The sequence below is a fragment of the Tenrec ecaudatus genome, chromosome X, assembly GCF_050624435.1.
Source record: "Tenrec ecaudatus isolate mTenEca1 chromosome X, mTenEca1.hap1, whole genome shotgun sequence".
NCBI classification, from domain to species: Eukaryota; Metazoa; Chordata; class Mammalia; order Afrosoricida; family Tenrecidae; genus Tenrec; species Tenrec ecaudatus.
In genome coordinates this window covers 57347141-57368531 of record NC_134548.1, presented here as the reverse complement: position 1 = coordinate 57368531, position 21391 = coordinate 57347141, and the positions used below count along the sequence as shown (strand labels likewise).

The window sequence follows — 21391 nt, the reverse complement described above, 5'->3', positions numbered from 1 at the left end:
AAATCCAGGTAATAATTGTATTGCTGCTACTGTTGATTGGTATTTTTGTTCAAACAGCATAGACTAATAATTATGGAACTACACTGCCTCATGTAGCACTCACTATATATAGGGAGAGAGAGAGCGAGAATGCCAGTTTAAATATAGAAAGATAAAGAGTTGATATGAATCTTGTATTAGACTAACTGATGGGAATAATATGAACCTATGACTTTACATATACATAGGAAATACTTACAAATGAATAGGAATTTATAAATAATATTACCTATTGAAAGAAACTCTTGCTTCTTGAAGAAATGTGAAGAGAGTTTACACATGTAATTAAGGACCCCAATCAGTTGACCTTAAACACGAGATGGACTGACACAATAGCCATAACAATGATCTTAAACATACCAACTGATCTTTGAAGATGGCACAGGACTAGGCAGTGTTTCAGTCTGCTATGCATAAGGTCATCATGGATTCGAGATGATTCAAGTGCAATGAATAACAACAAGCGTGCATGAGCTTGACCTGATCAGGTGAGACTTTAATATGGACAGGACTCTTCGTGGAAAAAGATATTTGAAAGCATAGGATGAACGGTGACTCTCCATTACTGGTTTTGAAGATAGATAGGATTATGTAGCAAAAATGTGGGGCTTAGTGAATCTTCTATCCAGTAGTCAGCAAAGAAACAGGAACCTCCATCTTACAGCTCCAAGGACCCCAATTCCATCAACAACCTGAATGAGCTTAGATACATAGCCTTCCCCAGAATTTCCAGAAAGGAAATCCTTATTGACACCTTGATTTTGGTCTTGCCTGAGCAGATATTCTAGCCAAGCATGCTTGAATTACTGGCCTTCAACTATGATATAATAAATGGCTGTTGTCTTAACCATTCAATATGAAATAATAGAAAATTAATACATAGTCTTTGAGGAATGGAATATTCAGATGTTTGCCTCACCTTGTTGAAACAGAATAAACCAGATTCTTCCTGGGCTGGCATTGTCAAGAGGCAGTCCTATAACTCAGTCAATTGCGTGCAGAGGTCAGGAATTGCTTATGTGAGTTCACCTCCCTTCAAAATCCCCAAGCTACTGTCTGTTCTGTGGGCCTCTAACATTTAAAAGTAAATTTCATTGTATTTACATTGCTTCTATTACGTTACGTTGTTTTTACTACATGACATTGTTTCTATTGCTATGGCCTTGGTAGCCTGAAATTGGCCATGCGTTATTTACATCACGGAGAATAGTAAATATAGGCTGCTCTTATTAAGTGATGGGACATCTGAGTGCTGGAGTACTCCAAGAAAAAGAGGGCAGTGGTAGAAGGGTGTTGTGAAAAGAACTTGGATCGAAGTATCAGAGTCCTAATTTGTAATCCCACATTTCCCCAGTTGTTTGGGTTTTTGTCTCTTACTTACTCATCTATGAGAGTAGAAGAATGCAGTACTAGCAAAAACAATGACTGCTTACTGAATTTCCATATATGCCCCAACACTTCCCAATCACCCTTGCAGTTTTGTTGGAATCATGTGCCTCGTTCTAGGCAATGGATTGGATTTATATGTATAGATCCAGGATAAGACACATAGGAGATTCAGGTAAAGTAACCTGTGGTCAGCAGAGTCCTCATGGAGACTCTCTTGGCAGGTAGTTGAGTCTTTTCGGGGAGGTGGGACTGAGAGAGTAGGATGAAAACTGTGACGACCTCTAAATGGGCTCTACCTTTCTATTTCTCTGTCAGAGCATTGAAATTCAGAACTCCCCTCCAGCCAGATTTGATTTGAATAGGTTTGGTTGGGTGGGGAGTAAGGCAGATGAAGGACTGTAGTAGGATGCCCTATAGGGACCAGAAGTATAGTTGGGGCCAGATTGAAGAATGGCCTCAAAAACTACATTGGGAAGCTTAGACCTTCTCTAGCCATGAAAGGTGGTCAGGAAAGGACTGGAATCACATCTGTTCTGGTGCGTGAACAGGGCAGAATGGTGTGCTAAAACCTAAAGTAATTCATCAGGATGGACCCAAAGGTCCCCATCATGCACCTGGACTCCTCCAGCAGCCTCATGATCCACTGATGGTTCTCAGTTCCTTCTTTAGGCTAGAGGCTGATGCAGCTCTGCTCCTTGTGCCCTTCTACACAAGTGGTATGGCCACTTTGTTCCATTAGTAAACTTTATTTGGGACTGATCATCCCAAGGCAGTGGTCTCAGGTCTCTTCTATTACTCTGACATCTAACATCTAGAGCTCCAGACATATCATATAGCTTGCTGTCACATAGACCACAAGGATTAGGAAAGTCCCCATAGATCATCACATCTCTACCTCCACTTAGAAATGAGCAACTGAGGCCCAGGGAAGTCAAAGAAACCAGAGGCAGAGCTGGGAGGAGTCTCATTTCCTGCCAATTAGGCCCTTCCTACGTATCCCACAGCCAGTCTAAATTCCTCAACAAGGGAATTGCATCTGTACAGTATGAGGTTGGAAGTATAGAAAGGTTCTTTTATGAGGCTGAAATGTGGAGGCCAGCTACCTGAATTTGTTGTCATCAGAAAAATGAGGTAGGTAGGAGACCCTGTGGTTTAGGCTGGCTATGGACACAGCACGCAGTAACTTCCTCCCCCCCCCCCCAAGCAACCCAAATTCCAGATTCTGGTTATTTTGTACCAACATGTATAAAAATCAGCAGAAATGCTGGAATAGCAGTCCAGCTCGGAGGCACCTTTGAGATGCAGGCCGGGATTTGCTAACTGCCTATCAGTTTGACTCCTGGTCTCTCTCACTTGTAGAGCCCACAGGGGTTTCAAGACTGTCACCTTTTGACATAGTTCACCAGAGCTGTCTCCCTGAGGTGCTTCTAATGGCTCTGAACCATCAACTTCACCCAGGACCTCCCTAGCCAAAAGGGCCTCATACGAATTCTTAGGCCCACTTGAAAGGTGCAAGTTCTAGGTCTGGCTGACAAGAGAGGAACTTAACTGAGTTTAAGGGGAGAGGGGAGGAATTGGGGCTCTTTTCATACTACCAGGGACCCCAAGGAAGCTATGGGCAGTGCCCCTGTTCAGTATAGAGCCCTTTCCAGATGGCCAACTTGCTTTTGATCTTTTTATTGTACCACAGAGTTCTTACTTCTGCTGACCTTGTAGATATGCCCTACGTACCAGTAAGCTCCTAGAGGTCTAGGTCTACTCATTCTCACGGATAGCATCCCAGTCCTGTTCAGTCACAGCCAAAAGACCACCTAAGATCTGCCGGAAGTTTTCTTGCTAATCTTGTTATTTTTAATCATTTTATTAGGGGCTCATACAACTCTTATCACCATCCATCCATCCATTGTGTCAAGCACATTTGTACTTTGTTGCTATCACCATTCTCAAAACATTACGAATCTTATTTTCTAAGCAACAAATACTTCTATTTACTCATGCCGGAGAGGAGAAGAGTTCATTATAAGGCCTCCATTCTCCAGGAGACCCTGTCTCTGAGAAGGACCTGGTTTGCCGGAGGGGAGGTTGTGAGGGCCGTTACCATCCTGGGCTTATTTCACTTTCCAAATAGATAATCGAACTGACACTCTGGCCTCCTAGGCCACTGATCTCACATTTTCATTGACCAGGAGTTGGCAAAGTACAGCTCGTGAGCCAGCCCCATGTGGCTCTTTCAGTACATACATGTGACTCTGAAGAGAAACGGAATTTTAAAAGGCTATTATTGAGATAATGGTGAATTCATTTGTTTATAAAGATGTATTTATGGCTCTTGAATAATTTTTAAATTGGCATGAGGGACAGGATTGACTCTTCTATCTCAACGGTTTGCCGACCCGTCATAGACCATTGCTCCCCTTCAATCACCCCTCACAGTCCTTGTCACCTGCTGGATTTCTACGGTACATTTTTGACCCCATTCCCTAGGAGAAGGGCCCTTTCTCTTCCCATAGAGATGGTCTCAGAAAGCCACAGGAACAGTTCCACTCCAGCCTATGGAGTCACCATCAGTAGGAATCGACTTCATGGCAGTGAGCCTGCAGTTCTGGGGACACTCTCCCTCGTTATTCTACCTCCCTGTGTGCCATGCCAGAGTACGTAACAGCAAAGCTACCACATACTAGGTACTTGAGTGATATTTACTGAATAAACACTAGTTCTTAGACCTCACTGACTGTTAGGTTCTTTGGCTTCGCCCTTGTTTCTCCATGTATTAGCCTACTCTCCCCACATGTCCACCGGTTGGAAGATGAACATCTCTTTAGGCTATACCAGCGGCCTGTCTCTCCCACCTCGACAAGTTGATTTCTCCCTGAACACAGAAAAAAAGGGAGTACATCTAATTCACTTTGCAACTTCAATATTTATTTCTGATACCAAAACTTGACAGCACACAAGGGGAAAAAAGCAATAGACAAGGAACAGCAAATAAACTTTTTCTTGCATGCCACTTTCAGTCAACAGGGTGTGGCTCTCTAGATAGCTGTGTTTAGGAGGAACCTGAGGCTTCAGCCTCATTCAGGGGAAGGACTATTGCAACTGATTAGCAATATCTGTGAACATAAGAAGAAGTGAACACAAATCAATACCTATCAAATAGTAAGAAATACCACACAGTGCTTCACCTACTTCCCTATTTCCCCACCACGGATGTTGTATCACTCCCGCCCATGCATTTAAATATGCCCCTACCCAAAGACGAATTGCCCAATCCAAAGTGAAATACCTACCCAACATCTCACTCAACCCAGAAGAAACCAATGGCACCAAAGTTGGCAGCGAAGTTGGCACTGGCTGCACCACCAGGGCCAATAATGGGGCCGGCAAAGGTTTGGGGAAACCTGGAGCGGGCATTCTGGTGGTATCTGGCCCAGAAGGTAAATGGGATTCTGGACCAGGGATCTCCAAAATCTCCTTCCTCATCCCAGGTCAGCAGCTCAAACTCAATGTCATCCCAGCTCCACGGCCCAGACACGGCCTCATCTCCGATCCCCATGCGGGTTCTGGCCTCAGCTCGGGCTTCAGCCTCAGCTGCAGCAGCATCCAAAGCATCCAAGGCCTCATCCGCAGCCTCCATGAACTGCGCGGTCCAGTCACGAGGATCTCTCTTCTGAACCTGAGATGGAACAGAAAACAGAACAAAACTCCTAATATTAGTTAACCTTTGTAAGCACCTATGATATTTTAAACACCCTACTTTTGCTATTGTTTATAATACCAAACCATAACCCAAATTCACTGCCATTAAATTGATTCTGGCTCAAAATCATAGGAGCCCTATAGAACAGAGTACAATAGTCCCTATGAGTTTCTGAGCCTGTAAATCTTCACAAGACCAGACAAGTTCATCTGTCTTCCCCATTGTCACTGGTGGTTTCAAAATCCTGACCTTGTTGTTAGCAGCCCAAATACGTCACCAGGCCTCTTTCAACAGCAACACATAAAAATAGCAACAAGACAACTTCTATGTGTTATATGTCTAGGTTCTCATTCCTGTCTGGGCTTATCCAAGTTAGCATCTGGCCCAGAGCAATTCCTCCATTACCTCTGCAATGAACCTCAGCACTTTCATCTTGCTAGTTTCGTGATAGGAGCGAAGGCCCCAGAGAAATTCATACTCAGGTGGGTTGCTGTGGGGCACTCGCCTGTAGTCTAGATACCTTAGAGAGAGAAAAAACATCTTTGTTATCTGTTCAGACAGCACTACAGCCCACCACTGCTTAATAATAACCTTACTTAGATTCAGAAATCCCAAATAACAGGTAGCCACCCCCCTCCTACCCCCAACCCCCGGATTCCTTCTTAAACAGAGTCAGGCGATTTACCCTCAAATAATAAGGCCTTCAAAATGACATTACTTTACTTCTACACTAAACAGTCACTTCAAGTTACAGGAAAGGCTTGTGGAGGGTGCTGGGTCAGAGAGAGGTCAATACGTAGTCTCATCCCATTAAAGTCCAGCATAAGGTTCTTATAACCTTGTGCATGTGCCACCGATAGGACACAGATGACACTGCACTGTCAAGCCTTGGCTTGGCACAGCCTTGGAAAGGTCTGTACTGAGGATCCGGTACAGGCCTCATTCCTAACATAACTAAACTGCTTTTATATCGATAAATCCCACCCCCCCCACCCCCGAGTATGTAGTGTACCTGTGCGTGGAGAGTTATTGTAAGAAATAAGCTTGGGACAGATTTCTTTTTGGATAGACTAGTATGCAGAGCTTATGTGCGGGGGAAAGCCTTTTAACCATCACTTACTTCTGCTTTACAAATTCATAAGTGAGAAGCTTCCTCAGATCTCCAAGGAGGGGATGCCTGACCCTGACAATTAGTTAAAAAAGAAAAAAAACCTATAATCAGAGACTAAGACAGCACCAAATGTGGACAGTCCTTCCCAAGCACCGAAGAGCTTTCAGGGGAGGTCAGAAATGAGAGAAGGGGCAGTTAAGTTGAAGATCCTTGGGATCTGTACCTCCTCACCCTCCACCACCAGACCACCAGGCTGATGTAATGCTGAGACCACCCTCTGTTGCCAAAGGATACAAACAGATAAGAGACAAGAGAGCCCAATCATACCCAGGACGCAGTCCCATTTTGCGTAGGGCTTCCCAGAGGACAGCTGCAATGGGAGGCAAGAGGAGACAAGGGAGAGAAAATGAGCACATTTAAATCCGTGTGAGGCCACCCGCCAGCTGCAGGTCCGGCCACTCACCCTCACTGGCTCGGTTGCCATTCATGAAGATAACACCCAGAATCACCAAGAGGAGACCCAACTTAGGTGTGTCTTTGGTCCTAAAAGAATAGAAACTATTTTCAGGAGCCATTTGTATGAGAGACCCGTGCAGTCCATCTATCTAGTTTTTCCAATTTCCCCTAGCAAGGGGAAAATTCTATCCTGGCTCTGCACATGACATGCTATGTGACTTTGAACCTTGGACCTTGACCTACTTGAAACTCCCAGAAAAAAAGCACCACTGAGAAAGGCAATGTTCCACCTCCTTTCTCATCTTACGTTCCCAATATGCCAGCCAAGGACTCCGGGGTACTGATGAGAATATACAGGTGTTCTTCCTTGTCAATTTCTTTCAGCTGGATCCCAAATTTCTATGAGAGGGAGAAAACAGACTATGGAATTATAAAATCTCTGACAAGCTATACAAAGGCAGCCACTCACTTCCCTGTGAGGCTTGCCCTCAACTTCCCGCTGGAGCCCACTTTGCAATAAAGACTTTCCCCATCATTCTTGTCTCTCTGGGTTGTCGTCTCACCTTCTCCAGGACAAAGCATGCACGTTCAATGATTTCTGGATAAACATCAGTGTATTCACGGATGATATCCCTCAGCATTTCTGTAGGAAAAAGGAGGGAGCATCTAGGCTGAGCAGGGACCACCTAGCTGCATCTCCTTGCCCCCTTGCTAAGGGTGGTACAACCAGGATTCTCAAAAGTGGAAAAAGAACCAGTCATGGAAGGAGGGAAGAGATGGTGAAGGAAGAGATAACCAAAGGACTATATATGGGATGAGGGAAAGGGCAGAGTTCGGGGAGGAGGCACTGATGCCTACCTGAACGCTTGATGGGCACCTTCGTGTAGTCTTTTAGCATAAGGTACTTGACCAACTTATTTGCCTAAGGAGAGACAGAAATCAATATGGTAATGAGGTTTTTACTTTTTGGTAGAAAACTCCAGATGAGATGACGGCAAAGGAAAGAACAAGAGAGGGGGAAGTGACTCTTACTCTTTCCTGAAGAAGGGTCACATCTCGGGGCTGTGAGGTACCCGGGTTCTGTGAGGCACGTGGGTTTGGGGAGGGACGAAGGTTTGGTGAGGGTCTCAGGTTTTGCCAGTCAGGTGGGATTGGCCAGTCGGTAGGGATCCAGTCATGTGCGAGTGGCCAGTCAGTGGGAAGTGGCCAATCAGGTGGCAGTGGCCAGTCAGGAGGGCCCTGCCAGTCTGGAGAGCCTTGCCATCCAGGTGAGGTCTGCCATCCAGGTGAGGTCTGCCATCCAGGTGGATTCTGCCAGGCCAGTGGATTCGGCCAGACAACTGGACCAGGCCAGACAATGGGGTTAGGCCAGATGACTGGGTTCTGCCAGATGACTGGGTTTGGCCAGATCACTGGATTCTGCCAAGCAACTGGGTTCTGCCAGGTTGGTGGGGTCTGCCTAGCTGGGGTGCTCTGACGTGCTGGTGGGGTCTGTCTGGCTGTCTGGTTATGCCAGCCTGATGGGTTCTGCCAAGCCAATGGGGTCTGCCAGAGCACGTTAGGTGGGGCACCAGGTGGGTTCTGAGTGGTCACTGGAACTGGTGCAGACCTCCAGGTCCCTGAAGTCAGTGGGGTCCGCCTCTGATCCCCATTGCTGTTTTCTTCCATATTCAAGTTGTTAATCTGCATCATTAGAGAGAAAGGTCCAGGGTCACCAGATGATTTTGTGTATGCACTCTATCACTTGTGGAGAGCCCCGTAAACTTTCACCTGTAGTAAGAGCCTATCTCACTAGCACGCTTTACTTTCACAGTCCCCAGGCAAAAATTTCATCTCTAAACCAAGCCAAGAACAACCCAAAGGCAGGGCCTGAGTGGGTTACACATCGGGTTGCTAACCATAAGGTCAGCAGTTCAAAACCACCAACTACTGCTCATGAGAAAGATGAGGTTTTCTACTCCTATAAATATTTAAAGTTTTGGTAACCCACAGGTACAGCTTAATCGGCCCTATAGGGTCATGATGAATCCTTATTGACTCAATGGCAGTGCATTTTTCGAGATGTCTACTACTGACTCTACTTGTACCACCTAGGGTACGTCAGATCACTTCTCTGGGACCTATGTTTCCTCTTCTGTAAAACGAACTATTATCCCTTGCTGGTAAAACTCACCATCAAAATTTAACGAGGTAACTAGTTCTGAGTGTAACTCATGGTACCTACTATCAAAATATAAATGAAATCATTTTCAAGTTATGTATCGGTGCCTTATCTCATCAGTCTGAGGACATTCTGAAGGAGACTAGGGACCTTCACACTTACCTCAACGTCTTCCACACTCAGCAGAAGAGAGGCAGTTATGTATTTTGTTTATAACAAATCAACAATCACAAAGAAGAAAAGAAAGGGCTCAAAATAAAATAGAGCTAGCAGAGATCTCACCTTGCGGGTCCTCTTGCCCCGAATTATAGTTCGAGACTCCAGATTCTGAGTCTGGGAACCATCTGCTGATGCTTGTGCAGCTGCACCCTCAGGTTCAGAGATACCTGGGTTGGCCTCTATGTCAGCTTGTGGAGTAGCTGTTTTCGCCTGGTTAGCATTCTGGGCCTGGGTATCAGCTGTTGGCGCCTTGGTGGTATCATTGAAGGCTGTCCTAGGCCGGGGGCTGGTCATCTCACTGGCATTGAGAGACTGAGAGAAATCGTAGGTGGCATTTGTGCTCACTGTAGTATTTACATTCTCACTCTTAAGAACTGCCTCAGACTTGTTAGCTAACTCAGTGGTGGTTGCTGCCAGGGAAAAATCATAGGAATTCGGACCTTTGGTGGTGGCATTCTGGGGTTTAAGGTCTGCCTTGGACTGGGTGTTGGACATCTCTTTGGCATTAAGAGCCTGAGAGCAATCATAGGCACCATTAGGGCCTTTTGCGGTGGCATTCTGGACATTAAGGGCTGTTTTAGGCCTAGTAGCAGCTGTTACAACCTGAATGTCAGTCATCTCTTTGGCAGTCGGGGGCTGTGAACTCTGGGGACTTGCATTCAGCTCGCTGACAGCTGCTGTGGCCTGGTTGGTAGGTGGAGCCTCTGAGATCTGGATCGCCTCCATAAGGGTCTGCATAAGCAAGGCGCTGTCTTCCACAGAGTTTTCAGTCTGTCAATAGGGAATGGGGGTTAGAGTAAATCTCTGGGGCTCCCCTCCAAAGAAGCAGCAGTGGAAATACAGGAGTGCGGGAAGGACAGTTTAGGGGAGACGCAGGAGGGTTCCTGGTGCAAAATAGAGGCGGCCTGAGATGTAAGGGGCCTGAGAGGACTAGAGGGAGGTAGAGCTGGAAGAAGCCATGACTGGCATCAGGCAGGAACTACACAGGAGCGAGGCAGAATGAGGAGAGGGGGCAGACTGAAGCAGCAGCTAGGTGAGGGTGAGTAAGTGGGGTCAAAACCTGGATAATGCAGCCTGCAGTAGAAGCTCAGAACAGGAGGTGGAGCAAGAGTAGAGCAAGTTGAGATTAAAGGGGGGGGGGGCTGCAGTAAGTGGGGAATGCAAAAGCGTGGTGGAGGAAAAGGGGGGCGGGGTTTTGGGGGAGGGGGAAGCAGACTGCTCTACACACACTAGGACTATGGGGAAAAAAAGGTTCCTTACCCAACCCGCATTCCCTGGGCAGATTGCCCTGACTTACTAACAGGGTCTCCCCTTGCTCTGAGCAGGGACTGAGGGCTTAAAAGGGACGCCCCTCCCCCATCCACTGACCGATGAAAATTTCAAAGGCGACATAGTCAACGCAAGAAGGCAAAATCAGATCCAGGCCTTTGAGAGAGCCAGCCGCGGGGGGAAATGGTGGGTTTGGGAGGTGAGATCTCACCTGGAAGCCGAGGAGGCCTGCACCACAGTCTGTTTTCTGAGCCATGGCTCCGGTCCCTCTGGCAAGAGCGGAGCCTGGGGATTGTAGAGAAGGAGGTGACGGTTATACCGGAGAGGCAAATATGAAGGTCTGAATTGGGGTAAGGCTTTGATTGTAGCATCAATGAATGCCGAGTGAGGGGAATGGGCCTGATCCGGGCGGGAAAAGTGAAGAGTGTCTAGAGAGATGTTCAGAATCTCAAGAAACTGACAGGATTCCAAATCAGGGTTAGGGTTGCAGATATGAATTCAGATTCGCATGCGGATTTTTGAAATTGAATAGACGTTTCGAATTAGAGGGGATCATGTAACAGTGATTGAGGCCTAGGAATCAACTGATTTTGAGTAGTGGGCGAGGGTTACTGGGGTTCAGGGAGAGAGCAGGGCTTCTGAATTAGTGAGGAAGGAACAGGGAATGTGAATCTAGGTTTGAAGTGCGAAATAGGTTCCGAATCCGGGGATAAGAGGGTTTTTTTTTTGTTTTTTTTTTTTTTGAAAAGGCCCGCACCAGCGGAGCGGATGCTCGTCTGGGGGCTGATTCTCACCTTGCCTCAGACCTCAACCCCAACTCCCTCGTTGTCTCCCTTCTTCACGACTCAGAGGATCTGGATTGCCGTTTTCGGGTCTCAGCAACCGCACCCTCACCTCGTCCAGGAAAAAATGCCAGCGCGGCAGCTAGGACGACCCCGCCTCTTCTCCTAATATACCACCCACCGCCTCAGATCATTGTGCGCGTGCGCAAACACTGAACAACCAACTAGAGTCCCGCCCGCTTTCCCAACAAAAGCTTCATCCTGAAAATCAAGATGCGCAAGCGCAGTGCACGTAAGTCCCACCCCTTTGCCAACACACCACTCCAGCACCAACCAGGTCGACCGGACACAAATGTCCCTCCTCTTCCCCTGTATCCCCTCCCCCAGCAGATGCGCAGTGCTTCTTGGTCCCACCCCTGGCCCCACGCTTCTGCCCCCTACCTTTTCCGCAATGCGTCTCTGTGCTAGCCCTCTCCTCTGGAGGCCCCTCCTCTTTGTTCGGTCTTAATCTCCACCCCCTTGTCGAGCACCGCTTAGGGACGGTTTCTGTTGTTGTTGTTGTTGTTGTTGGTTTTTTGGGGGGAAGGGCTCTCTAATTGCTACAAATGCTAGAGCCCTGCTGAGCTCCACTACTTCCGGACTTGGGAAAGGGAACGACCGAAGAAGAAACAGTAATGCGGGTAGCAGTTAAGCCGGTGGCTCTCACGTGACTCTTCATGACTTCCTTACCAGTTTTCAGACTAATAGAAAAGATGAGCTTCTTCCCTGCTCTTTGTGCGGCCCAAGCCATGGCTGTGTGTGTGTGTGTGTGTGTGTGTGTGTGTGTGTGTGTGTGTGTGTGTTTAATGGATGAAGGAGAAGCACCGCTTGGGCAGCATTGTAGGATTTGTGCTGAAGCTTGTTTTCACCCTCAGCTTCCCTGGCAGGTGGCGTCCACATCCCCATGTTACAGATCAGGAAGCTGAGCCACAGACAGAGTGAATGAACTACACAAGATCACAGAGCCTGTAAACAAAATGCAGTCTTGGGGCCCGTGTCTTCCATATTCCGCTGGCCTGAGGACTGAGCGACCCTTCCTCCTTAGTTGGGGGTGACAGAACTACCCTCACCCCCACAAATATCTGTCCCGAACAACCAAGCTCATTGTCTACATTCAGAAGAACTCAGAGAATGCTGTTGCCTGCTCAGTGGGTCCATCCAAGTGTGGGAATTGCTCCAGCGAAATGCTCAACTATCAACTTTCTTTGTACTCAATAGCACAAACTTAAAGTCCTGGAGGCATTCCTAGGAGTGCTCACTGGAGCAGCCAGCCCAGCCCCGGTGCAGAGGAAAAGGTGCTCTGGTTCCTTCTAGGCTTGGGACTTGGGTCTCAGAAGGAAGTTGCTTTGGGCTCCAGAATTCCCGGGGTGGAGTCTGGGCCTCTCTTTCATTAGCGTAGTGAATCTGCTCAGGTTACTTAACCTCTTTAAGACTCATTTTCTCAATATGCAGAAATGGGAGGCCCAAGGTCACACATGCCGGAGTGCTTCCTGGTTGACCAAGACCCCCAAAAAAGAAATTTTAGATCCATGAGAGGCAACTCAAACAAGTACTTTACCCAAATCTAAGGTGCATTTCACATTTGATCTGGTAAGAGTTCCTGCCAGAAACTCTCATATGAAATTAAATTAATGCTAGGAAGGACAGCAGCACCTGGACCCCAAGGGCCAACATCAATCCTTCCTGGTTGGATGGCTTTCCTCAGCTGTTGCATAGCAACCTCCTCTGTCAGCTGCCTGTTTTTCCACAGCACTTCCTCTGTAAAGTGTCTGCAGTGGGACGTGATCAGACTTAGGAAAGGAGGTTTCAGACACCATTTTATATGTTATCTGCTGCCTCCAAATCGATATCTCCAGTCCTGACTTGCCCTATGGCTTCTAGATCCATTATGCAAGTGTCGACCTCACTTCTCCAAATGGATATTTTTCGGTATTCTCAAATTTGACAAGTCCCAACTGGCTCCTGCGTGTATATTCTCCTCCTCACAGCATTGTGTATTTCTTCTCCAGTTATCTCTTTCTCCATTCGAATGTAAGCCCTTTATGGAGATGAGTTTTTGTTTGTTTGATTCATTGTTATGAACCCCTAGAAAATTAATGGTCAGATTTTAAATGATCAATACATACTTGTTAAATGAATGAATGAGTGAACCCCATCATCTACTCTGAGAGACATTCTTTTTAAAAATAAATTCACTTATTTTTTCTCTATATTTAAAAAATGCAAGTTCATCATTGAAAATTTGAACATTACCTAAATATCTTAGAAGTTAAGTAAACATCACTCCAAATCTCACCCCTCAAAGATAATCATTATTGGAATTTTTATGCAACTATTTCATACACCACTGTATGCATATGTATGTACATCTATATTTTATTACATATATCATTAAATTAGAAGCCCTTGTGGTATAGTGGGTTACAAATAGGGCTACTAACCAAAAGGCCAACTGTTCAAAACCCCCAGATGAGGCTTTCTCCTCCTGTAAAAATTTACAGTCTCTGAAACCCACAGGAGAAGGTCTACTCTTTCATTATGAGTCAGAAAAAAATCAGTGGCAGTGAGGTTTTTTTATGTCATTATATTATATAGACTATATATTTTAAATTGCCTTCATTTGATTATTGCCTCCCACTCCTTTCTTTCAACTCCACTGTCACCTGCCAGTCTCATGTATTCTTAAAATGTATTTTGTCTTGTTTTGAGACAGCCAGGAAGAATGACAATGATTAACTTATTTGGCTGTATAATCATTCGCACAGTCCTCTTCAGACATGCATATTTAACAAGCAATTTTGTATCCATCTGTCTCAAAAGTAATGTTTTTTAATCGTTTAACACAAACTAAGACTATTATATATACTTCATGCATCTGATTTATCACAGTCTGATTATGATACTTTTAAATTGTTGCACAATATTCTGTGATACGGTTGTATCACAGCCTAGTTAAAGTCCTCCCACTTGTGGGAATTTCTGAGATTGGAGATTGTGCACCATTTACCTGTTGTTGCAGCCCTTACAAAAATGTTGCAATAAAAATCTTTGTATTATGTGGCTTCAAAGCTAGAGTTATGAAAATGAAGTTTTTTTCATGAACTTTTTAATTGGAGGGCTACATGGTAGTTTAGGCTCCCATTTAACAAGTATTCACAAATTGTTCAATGACATCATGGGTTATACTCCTCACGATGCAAGAACATTATCATATTTTCATTCTGGTTATTTCATTTCCATGAACCTAGTCTCTCCTTCTCCATACATTCTTATTTTGGTTTATTGTTATTGTTGACCTTTGATCACATATAGGTGATTTTTTAAAGGAGTACAGTAATTATTGGGATGAGATTGCTTCAAAAGTTCATGGAAAAAAATCCATTATAGTTTAATTATATTTCCACAAATGTTTTAAAGCTTTCCCATATTTAATTTTATTTTAATTTTTGTTTCTATGCCAGTAGATACCCAGGAGTAGCATTGATGTATTTTCACTGCTTTATGAGACTTTTCCAAATATTTGCCAATTTGATGTATATGTATTGATATTTCCTTATGGTTTTAATTTACATTCCTAATAAGTAAAATAGTAGAACACATTATCACATATTAATAGACTTATTGAATTTTTAAAATAAAGTACCTATGCAAGTCTTACAGTTTTTCTTTGAGATTATCTCTTTATTTTATTGATCTGTAGGGATTTTTTATACAATCCAACAGATTTTTAATGAGAACTCTTGCAACAAATTGTATTTCAAAAATTTTAGTAAGGCAGTACAGTGCATTACTCTTATTACACAATAGTTCCACGGACAAAAATCACATATTCGCTTTTTCATATTCCCTTGGTCACTAAAAGAATGTCAACTCGGATTTACCATTATGGTCAAAGGCCCCCAAGACTACACTTAGGTTTGATGATTTAATAGGATTCATCCCTTGACCTTGGCAGCAAGCTGATTCCAACTCATAGTGACCCTATATAGGGTTTCTGAAACCATAGGAGGAGATATCCGCCCCCCCACTCCCCCCCCCCCACCCCAACCGGAATTGTGCTGGGCAAAGCAGAGCTTTCCAAGTATGCATTTCCCCCACTAGGCGAGCATTGAGCAACTCACTCTGAGTAAGTGCAAACAGTGGTGTCTCCTGGTAAAATTCCCTCTGTTCACTAATATTTTTTTGTAAAAGCAGTTCTGCTTGAGCTTCATTTTTTTTGTGATGGCCTATTTAAGAGAATAGGGTGCAGTTGTGAGATTTTGTTTTCTGCTCTGGAAAAAAATGCTGCAGAAACTGTTGTGATGTTGAACACAGCTTACAAGGACAGCACTATGGGAAAAACTCAAGTGTATGAGTGGTTTTCTCATTTCATAAAAGGTGAAATGTCAAAAAAAAAAACACCCCGGTGAAATGTCAGTTGATGACAAACCTTGTTCAACTTCCCAAACAGACGAAAATGTCAACTCATAGTACATTTGGGGTTCGTTCCACCAGGTCAGACTGTTACTCAAGCTTTCTATTTCGAGGTTCTGAAAAGATTGTTGTAACAGTGTGTGACAAAATTAGCCTGATTTATGGCAGACAAGGGACTGGTTTTGCCACCATGACAATGTACCTGCTTATGCAGCCATCTTAGTGCACCAGGTTTTGTTTTTTTTTTTTTTTGGAAAAAACAGCACGCTTCTCTTTCCCCACACACCTTACTAACCTGACCTCACTCCTTGCGGCTTCTTCTTCTTCTTTGGTTTGTTTCCACTAATGAAGAGGGATATGAAAGGACTGTAATTTGACTACGTAGAAGAGGTGAAGAAAAAAAAAAGAGGGATATACTCTCAGCCATCCAAGCAGATGAGTTTGAAAAATGTTTCCAAGAATGGAATCGCAGATTTCCATTCATGGTATTCACTGTAATGGAGAGTATTTTGAAGGTGATAAGATTGTTTTGTAAAAAAAATATACATAGCTTTGGGGGGAAATTCTGTTGTTTATTTTTAAGGGAGGGTACTACCTAGTAAATCTTTACTGGAACAGACAGCCTCATCTTTCTCTCTCAAAGGATCTGGTGTGTTTGAACTGTTTACCTTGTGGTTAGAGCCCAGCACCCAATCCACAGCACCAGCAGAACTCCTTAGAATAAGCCTCAAAAATCTGTCAAAAATGGTGAAAAGATGCAGAGTAAAATCAGAAAATGTGGAAGTCACATAGTGCAGAATCCAGGCGATACCAGGCATAATCTTCCAGGTGTTCTTTCCCAATGGAGTTGCATGTATAAAACTTAATTTTCCTATCAATGATGTGTTTTGTCAACTATAAAACTTCCTTGGTTTTCAGAGTTTCTGTTGGGGGTCTGTCACATAGGCATGGAGTGTCCATGTGTTGTTGCGAGGTGTCCTTGAGTTAATTCCAACTTATGTACAACTGAACCAGGTTGCTCCATCCTCACAATCATTGCTATCTTTGAGCCCATTGTTCCAGCTACTGTGTCAGTTCATCTTATGCACACACACACACACACACACACACAACCCAAACTCATTGCCATCAAGTAAAGCATGACTCATTCAGGGTCTTCTTTATTGCTGAACTTTTACTTTACCAAAGATGATGTCCTTCTCCAGGAACTGGTACATCCAGATAACATACCCAAAGTATGTGAGATGAAATCACTATCCTTGATTCTAAGGAGCAGTTTGACCGTATTTTTTTTCAACACAAATTACTTTATTCTACTGACAGTTCATGATATATTTAATATTCGGTGCCAATGCCATTATTTGAATAGATCAATTCTTCTGTGATCTTCCTTATTCATTGTGCAGATTTTGCATACATATGGAGAAACTGAAAATATCATGATTTGGGGTCAGGTGCACCTTACTCTTCAAAGTGATATATTTGATTTTAATGCTTTAAAGAAGCCTTTTGCAGAAATGAGAAGATCTTTCACTAGAGAGGAGATCAATATGGCCAATAAATATATGAGAAAGTGCTCGAAGTCCCTTGCCATAAGAGAAATGCAAATCAAAACAACCATGAGATACCACCTAACACCCCTGAGGCTAGCCCAGATCAGTAAATCAGAGAGCAACAAGTGTTGGAGGGGCTGTGGTGAAATAGGAACCCTCCTCCACTGCTGGTGGTCGTGCAGATTTGTACAGACACTGTGGAAAGCAATCTGGCGATACCTAAAGAAAATGGAAATTGATCTGCCTTACGACCCAGCCATCCCTCTACTGGGCATATACCCGGTTGAAGCAGCAAATAAAACACGACCAGTCATATGCGCTCCAATGTTTATTGCGGCACAATTCACAATAGCAAAGACTTGGAAACAGCCTAAGTTTCCATCGATAGACGAGTGGATTAGCAAACTTTGGCACATACACACAATGGAGTATTATGCAGCACTGAAAAGCACCGATGAGCACATGAAACACGTTATTTCATGGGAAGAGCTGGAAGGAATTATGCTAAGCGAGGTAAGCCAGTCCCAAAGGGACAGGTACAACATGAGTCCCCTGAGGTAAGTACAATCAGCATGACAGAAATGGGGCATTAATCCACCCAAGGGGAGGGTATTGTTTATATCTCCACAGGGAAAGTGGGACCAGACTTCAACCCAGTGTCGCAAGGTGTGAATGCATTATCCCGGCGTGGAGGACGGAACCGGTGGAGAGGTCTGGGAGGCAGGCCCCAGCACCATAAATTAAGTGGATTCCTGCCCCTCCCCCGAAAAGAACTTGTTCCAAAGGACGACATTGACCCTGCAGCTATGGGAGATGGACATATTTGATCAGAGCACACGGGAGCAGATGAAGGGGCAGGAGGAGAGAGTGGAGCACAGCCTGGCCCACCAGGCCGTGAGGATAATGTTCCTGAGTAGAGCAGCCAGTCCACAGAGAGAACAACATGGCTGGCCCTACTATGAGACATGATGCCCCTCAGTGACTAAGGGCGATACAGGGGACAGAACCGGAGACACAGTGTGGGAATTGCACCTGACCTGATCCCACCACACCGAGGCAATGCACTGGGGGAGTGCAGCGGAACAGCAAGGGAATGGAGTGGCAAGGTCCCCAGGGAATGCTGAAAGTGGACTTTGGGGCCAGGGCGTGGTGCCCCAACAGACTGGACTGGAAAACGCTCCTAAGGGCCAGCAAAGATCCCTGAACTAACTACAAGCTTTTCTCTTGCGAACTGTTTTGTTCTGTTCTTTTTCAGTGGTTTGTTTTGGTTGTTTTGTTGTCTGGTTATATACTGTTGCTTTGTGTTCCTCTGTCTAGTTTTCGTGCATGTTAGTGACTCCACAGGTCTGTCTGAATAGGACAGGCTGGATGAACTATCTGGAGGAAAAACAACGGGACCGACAGTTCCGGGGGGACTTGGGGTGGGGGGTGGGGGGGGGTAAGGAAGTGGTGTTAACAAACCCAGGGACAAGGGAAAAACATGGGACCCCAAAGGGTAGAGAAGGGGGAGTGGCAGGCCTGGTGGGAAATGATCAAGGGTAAGGTTGCTTAGAGAAGAGGTATACTCTAGCCCAGGTGGCAATGAAGCATGGTAGTAGGGCAGGAGGAAGGTCAAGGGAGATGGAGGAAAGAGCTAGAAGTCAAAGGGCATTCATGGAGGTCTAGACAACGACATGTACATGCAAATATATATAGGAGGTTGGGGAAATAGATCTTTGTGTCTATATTTATAGGTCAAGTATTAAGGTGGCAGAAGGACCTTGGGCCTCTACTCAAACACTCCCTCTATGCATGAATACCTTCTTTTATTAAATTGGAACTCTATGATGCTCACTCTCCCGACACAACAGCTGGAGCCAACATGGGTGAACAAGTAAATGTGGTGAAGAAAGCTGATGGTGCCCGGCTATCAAAAGAGATAGTGACTGGGGTCTTAAAGGCTTGAAGATAAACAAGCGGCCATCTAGCTCAGAAGCAACAAAGTCCACATGGAAGAACACACCAGCCTGTGTGATCGAGTGGTCCCAAAGGGATCAGTTACCAGGCATCAAAGAACAAAAAATCATATCATTGACTGCACACCTCCATGATAGGATCGCTGAAGACAAATGGGTGCATAAGCGAATGTGGTGAAGAAAGCTGATGGTGCCCGGCTATCAAAAGAGATAGTGTCTGGGGTCTTAAAGGCTTGAAGGTGAACAAGCGGCCATCTCGCTCAGAAACAAATAAGCCCACATGGAAGAAGCACACCGGCCAGTGCGATCACGAGGTGCCCAAGGGACCAGATATAAGGCATCATGCAAAAAAAAAAAATATATATATAAGTGTGTGTATTTATGTGTATTTATGTGTATATGTATATATGTATGTGTATATATATATTATATTAAATGAAGGGGGAAGTGCAGAGTGGAGACCCAAGGCCCAAGTGTCAGCCAATGGAGATCCCCTCACAGAGGGGCTTAGGAGAGGAGATGGGTTAATTAGGGTGTGAGGTAGTATCGATGAAGAACACAGCTTTCCCCCAGATCCTGGATGCTTCCTCCCCCCAACTACCATGATCCGAATTCTACCTTGCAGGGTTGGATAGGACAGAGGCTGTACACGGGTACATAGGAGGGTTGGAGATACAGGGAATCCAGGGTGGATGATACCTCCAGGACCAAGGGCGTGAGGGACGATGCTGGGAGAGTGGAGGGTGAGTGGGTTGGAAAGGGGGAACTGATTACAAGGAGCCACATGTGACCTCTTCCCTGGGAGAGGGACTGCAGAGAAGGGGGGAAGGGAGACCCCAAATAGGGCAAGATATGACAAAATAACGAGGTATAAATTACCAAGGGCATATGAGGGAGGGGGGAAAAGGGAGGGAGGGGGGGAAAAAAAGGAGGACCTGATGCAAGGGGCTTAGGTGAAGAGCAAATGCCTTGAGAGTGATTGGGACAGGGAGTGTATGGGTGTGCTTTGTACAATTGATGTATGTATATGTATGGATTGTGGTAAGAGTTGTTGGAGTCCCTAATAAAATGTAAAAAAATAAAAATAAAAATAAAAGTCCTTAAAAAAAAAAAAAAAGAAAAAAAAAAAGAAGCCTTTTGCGATATGATTTTATACATAGAAGCCCCCTCCCCCAAACTCCACAAGTAGATTCTTCGAAGCGATCGAGGAATACAGCAGAGTGGCAGAATACAAGATCAACAAACAGAAGTCCATCAGACTGCTATAAACATCAGACAAGATGACAGAAGAGGCAATTAAAAAGGTAGTACCCTTTACAGTAGCCAAGCACAAATTGAAATATCTAGGGATCTACCTGTGCAATAAAAACACCAAAAGATTTGTACAAGGAAAACTGCAGAACACTATTACAAGAAACCAAGATTGACCTCAACAAACGGAAGAATAGCCCGTGCTCGTGGATCAGAAATCTTAATATAGTAAAGGTGTCAGTTCTGATCAAGGCACTATATAAGTTTAATGCTATTCTGATACGAATACCACTACCCTTCTTCAAAGAATTGGAAAAACTGATTACCAACTTCATATGGAGAGGTCACCCAGGCGAGGCTCAGTGAGGCAGCCCACATCGAGTTAACCAGAACCTGATCAGATGAAGAGAAGATATTTGAACCCTTGAACTGGTGCATGTTGCTGCTGACTTTATGGATGGCCTGTCCTGATTTGACTTTGCTTATGGATGCAAAATTCACAAGGTTCCAACTGGGATGAATTTCTTCACATCCCAAAATATGATTGTCTCCTCAGAGAACTTGGTTGATGTAAGTGGGCAGAATAGAAATTGGATACCCAAAATGGGGAGGATAAAGGCATGAAGTGGCTGGCTCACAAACGTTCAGAGGTGGGGGAATATGTTCACAGGATTATGGTTCACATAATTATAGGATATTTTTGTTTTGTTCACTTATAGAATGCTATGTTTAAAAGAGGGTGGCACATTTTTGAATTGCATGTATTTTAGTTGTATCCTGTTAGGTACAGATATGATTTTATTATTGTTTGAAAATCATATATGGCTAAAGAGTTGTGTGAAAGTGTCAAATTGACAAGGGGTGGTCTGTGGGATTTATATAATCTGTTGTCAATTTGAGGATTAAGAGTGAAAGGGTGGAGTTTAACCTGCCAATTAGGTTGCAGCTTGATGACCTCATTTGGAGGTGTTAAGGAGATTAATAGCTCACTGGAGGTGGAACACACACTCTCTGCCAGACATTCCTGTTGAGAAGACACATGGAGCTATGCTAGAGT

The 21391-nt window shown here is 44.7% G+C and overlaps 1 protein-coding gene and 1 long non-coding RNA gene across 3 annotated transcripts; one reads left to right on the top strand and one right to left on the bottom strand.

Moving 5' to 3' along the window:
* Positions 1 to 4328: 4328 nt before the first annotated feature.
* Positions 4329 to 11320, bottom strand: LOC142434909 (melanoma-associated antigen D1). Of its 2 annotated transcripts, XM_075539492.1 has the most exons (14): positions 11136 to 11318; positions 10553 to 10626; positions 9676 to 9843; positions 9136 to 9384; positions 7725 to 8375; positions 7551 to 7614; positions 7256 to 7335; positions 7000 to 7091; positions 6700 to 6779; positions 6564 to 6606; positions 6246 to 6308; positions 5531 to 5645; positions 4716 to 5101; positions 4329 to 4538 (listed from the first exon to the last, which is right to left on the bottom strand). In XM_075539492.1, exons 2-13 carry the CDS (start codon positions 10595 to 10597, stop codon positions 4724 to 4726), a joined length of 2028 nt encoding a protein of 675 aa, XP_075395607.1. In that variant the 5' UTR covers positions 10598 to 10626; positions 11136 to 11318; the 3' UTR covers positions 4329 to 4538; positions 4716 to 4723. The 2 variants fall into 2 exon arrangements, with proteins under 2 accessions (XP_075395607.1, XP_075395606.1); XM_075539491.1 differs by having other exon boundaries at positions 9136 to 9843; positions 11136 to 11320.
* Positions 10913 to 14824, top strand: LOC142434910 (uncharacterized). Its single transcript, XR_012781185.1, has 2 exons — positions 10913 to 11415; positions 12038 to 14824. It is a non-coding gene; the product is annotated as an uncharacterized LOC142434910 (long non-coding RNA).
* The last annotated feature ends 6567 nt before the right edge of the window (positions 14825 to 21391 follow it).